General features: G+C 40.5%; 1 protein-coding gene across 1 annotated transcript in view; it reads right to left on the reverse strand.

Moving 5' to 3' along the window:
• Positions 1-2,607, reverse strand: part of LOC118326570 (complement C3-like) — a 34,428-nt gene that overhangs the window by 23,791 nt on the left and 8,030 nt on the right. Inside the window, 6 exon segments of the mRNA XM_035659589.1 lie at positions 274-403; positions 849-1,004; positions 1,107-1,298; positions 1,419-1,513; positions 1,600-1,699; positions 2,083-2,235. Of these exon segments, the coding sequence (XP_035515482.1) occupies positions 274-403; positions 849-1,004; positions 1,107-1,298; positions 1,419-1,513; positions 1,600-1,699; positions 2,083-2,235 (826 nt within the window).

Genomic DNA, 2,607 nt, shown 5'->3' on the forward strand with positions numbered 1-2,607 from the left:
ACAAGGTAAGACAAGGTAGGGGCTGGGTCCGGACATTAAGAAGTCATGCTATATACAGTCTGCTAAGACTATACAGAAATGTATAGCAATGAATAAGAAAACCCAAAAGGTCTATGCACGTGTCTCCTAATTAGTGATATTTCGCCCCGCCTCAATTTAGCCGTCTCCCATTTGTTGCCCAACTTTGGATTTTATACAGGATAGGGCATTTTAAGAGAACAAGGTTACTGGAAGGAGGAAAAAGAATGACACTGGAGAGTGAAGCAGTATTACCTAGTCTATAGGGAGTCCCAGAAGCAGTGTTGGATTCAAACAACAGCCCAGCATCGTAGAACACACCCATACTGTCCTTCCCTCCACCTGGCGTGCAGCCTGTGTCGTATGTCTCCACCATGTCCCATACCTAAGCAGGATGGAAGTCATTCACACACAAATATACAAGCAGACAAGTCTTAGTGTTTGCCACATGTGAAGGAAACATGTCGTTATCTATCTAAGGGCTTGCGGTTCAATCCCTGGGTGCTCCACAAGACGCTTTCCTGAGCAAAACACGAAACCCAAACTTCTCCGGATGGTTAGGCCAGTGCCCTGCCCTATAGATCCGCTGGCCGTGCGTGCATGGGTGAATGAGAGGCAATCTTTTAAAGTGGTTTGGCAGAAAAAGCATTATATAAATGCATGATATCCTAATATTTACATTTGCAAAGTATCTGGTGCAGGACAAACTTTATTCTAGACATTATTCAAATCCACAAGCTCACAAACTTGCGCACACTATGCATATTATAGTGTGAGCTTTTTCCAATGAAACCAATTCAGATACGTAAATATGAAAATGAAGAAATTACCTTTTTCTGGTTGAGGCGGTGCTTGTTATTTAGGAGGTAGACCCCTTTGTCAACTGCCACCAGACCCACTGTGGCTTCTGGATCTCCAGTGACTTTCAGACCAAACATCTTGCGAGGCTCATAGGATGAAGAACGTGTTGATGCTTCCAGCTTCAACTGAAGGAGAAAGTATACTTCTTTTTGGGAAAAATACAAATAACTTTATACCTTTGTTGTTTGCCCACTTCAACTCTTTTACATCAGTGATGTGTGTCTCACCGAGCCCATGCAGGAGTCCTTGACATCCACCCACACAGAGTCTGATACCACTTCATTGTCATTTGTATGGTAGTAGGCTAAGATGCGGAATGATGGCAGCATGTTTTTGGTAATGCTGACTATCATGGATATCAGTACTTGACCTTTTGTCCTGTAACGGCCATATTTCACCAGCTTACCTCTGCTCAAAATCTGTGGACACAAATTTAAACATCAGTATTCGACACGCATACCTACATACTGTACTACACAGGTTACAGAAAGCAACATGAACACTCAAACATGCACATACACAGGTGCAACATCTCTTACCAGGTATGTGATGTCATGTTGTGTAGTTTCCTGCCTGTTGAGGTTGAGGCTGATTTTCATGTTTTCTCCTAACGTCACTTCAGCTGTATCCACACCTGTAATGTAAAATTATCATCATGAAGGCAAAGTCTTATATGGTAGTTCACTGCACTTCTGTTAGTATTTCTGTTATCATATGTACCTATGTGGATGTAACTGTTGCTTGTCGTGCTATATGGGAGAGCTGTCATGTTGGCTGATGCTTGCCTTTCAGATGTAATACCGTTAACATCGGTCTTTGCCTAAAATTAAGAAGAAGAAGAAGGTCAACTTTATTAATCCCCAATGGGAAATTGTTTATTCACTCAATGTGTGTGTGACACATAGGCCAAATACAATCACACACAGGGCCTATAGACATGCAATTGTGGAGAGATGGTGGAGTGATGAGCAGTTAGGGGGTTAGGTGTCTTGCTCAAGGGCACATCGGCAGTGCCCAGGATGTGGAACTGAATACAATGAAAAGTGACGGTCATGAGCCTCTATACAGTACACCATTCTTTCATTTACAGAGACACATTTTTTTGGTTAAGGTAAAACTGTGTCCCTGTGTTATCTCTTGAATTGACAACAATGTGCTAACACCACAAAAAGGATATAAATAAATACAGTTCCTCGCACTTACTGTGACTATCATTGGTGTAGGATTTTCTTCTGTATTGATGGAAAGCCTTGCCATGCCATTGACTGAAGTGGTGCCCCGCACCTCACCCGGATGCACTACCACTCTGACATTTTGTGCTGGAGTGCCATCAGGGTTTACAACTTCAATCTGCCATCAAAGAAATAAATAGCTGAATAGTCAAAAACATATAACTATCTAATGAAAGTAGCACAATCCATTGCATGTTATTATGGAAATATAAACAGATCCATGATAGATGCAATCATATGTTTTTTATTTCTTTTTTTCTAACTGCACATTTCTGTATATTTCAACATCGTAAATGAAGGAAACCAACGATTCTTGAGACTTAAAGGAAGGTTTGAATTGATTTGAATGCCGATATTTCCTGTTTTCAGTTGAGGTTTCGTTTCCAATGCCAAAGTAAATTAGAAAAGTAATAATATTCATAATCATTGAAGTAATACAAAGTGTGTAAATTTTACTTTTATGATGTGAAAGGAGAAAAATGCCACATTAGTAAAA

The sequence above is a fragment of the Morone saxatilis genome, unplaced genomic scaffold (genome assembly GCF_004916995.1).
Source record: "Morone saxatilis isolate NCDOM2014 unplaced genomic scaffold, NCSU_SB_2.0 Contig17, whole genome shotgun sequence".
Classification (NCBI taxonomy): Eukaryota; Metazoa; Chordata; class Actinopteri; family Moronidae; genus Morone; species Morone saxatilis.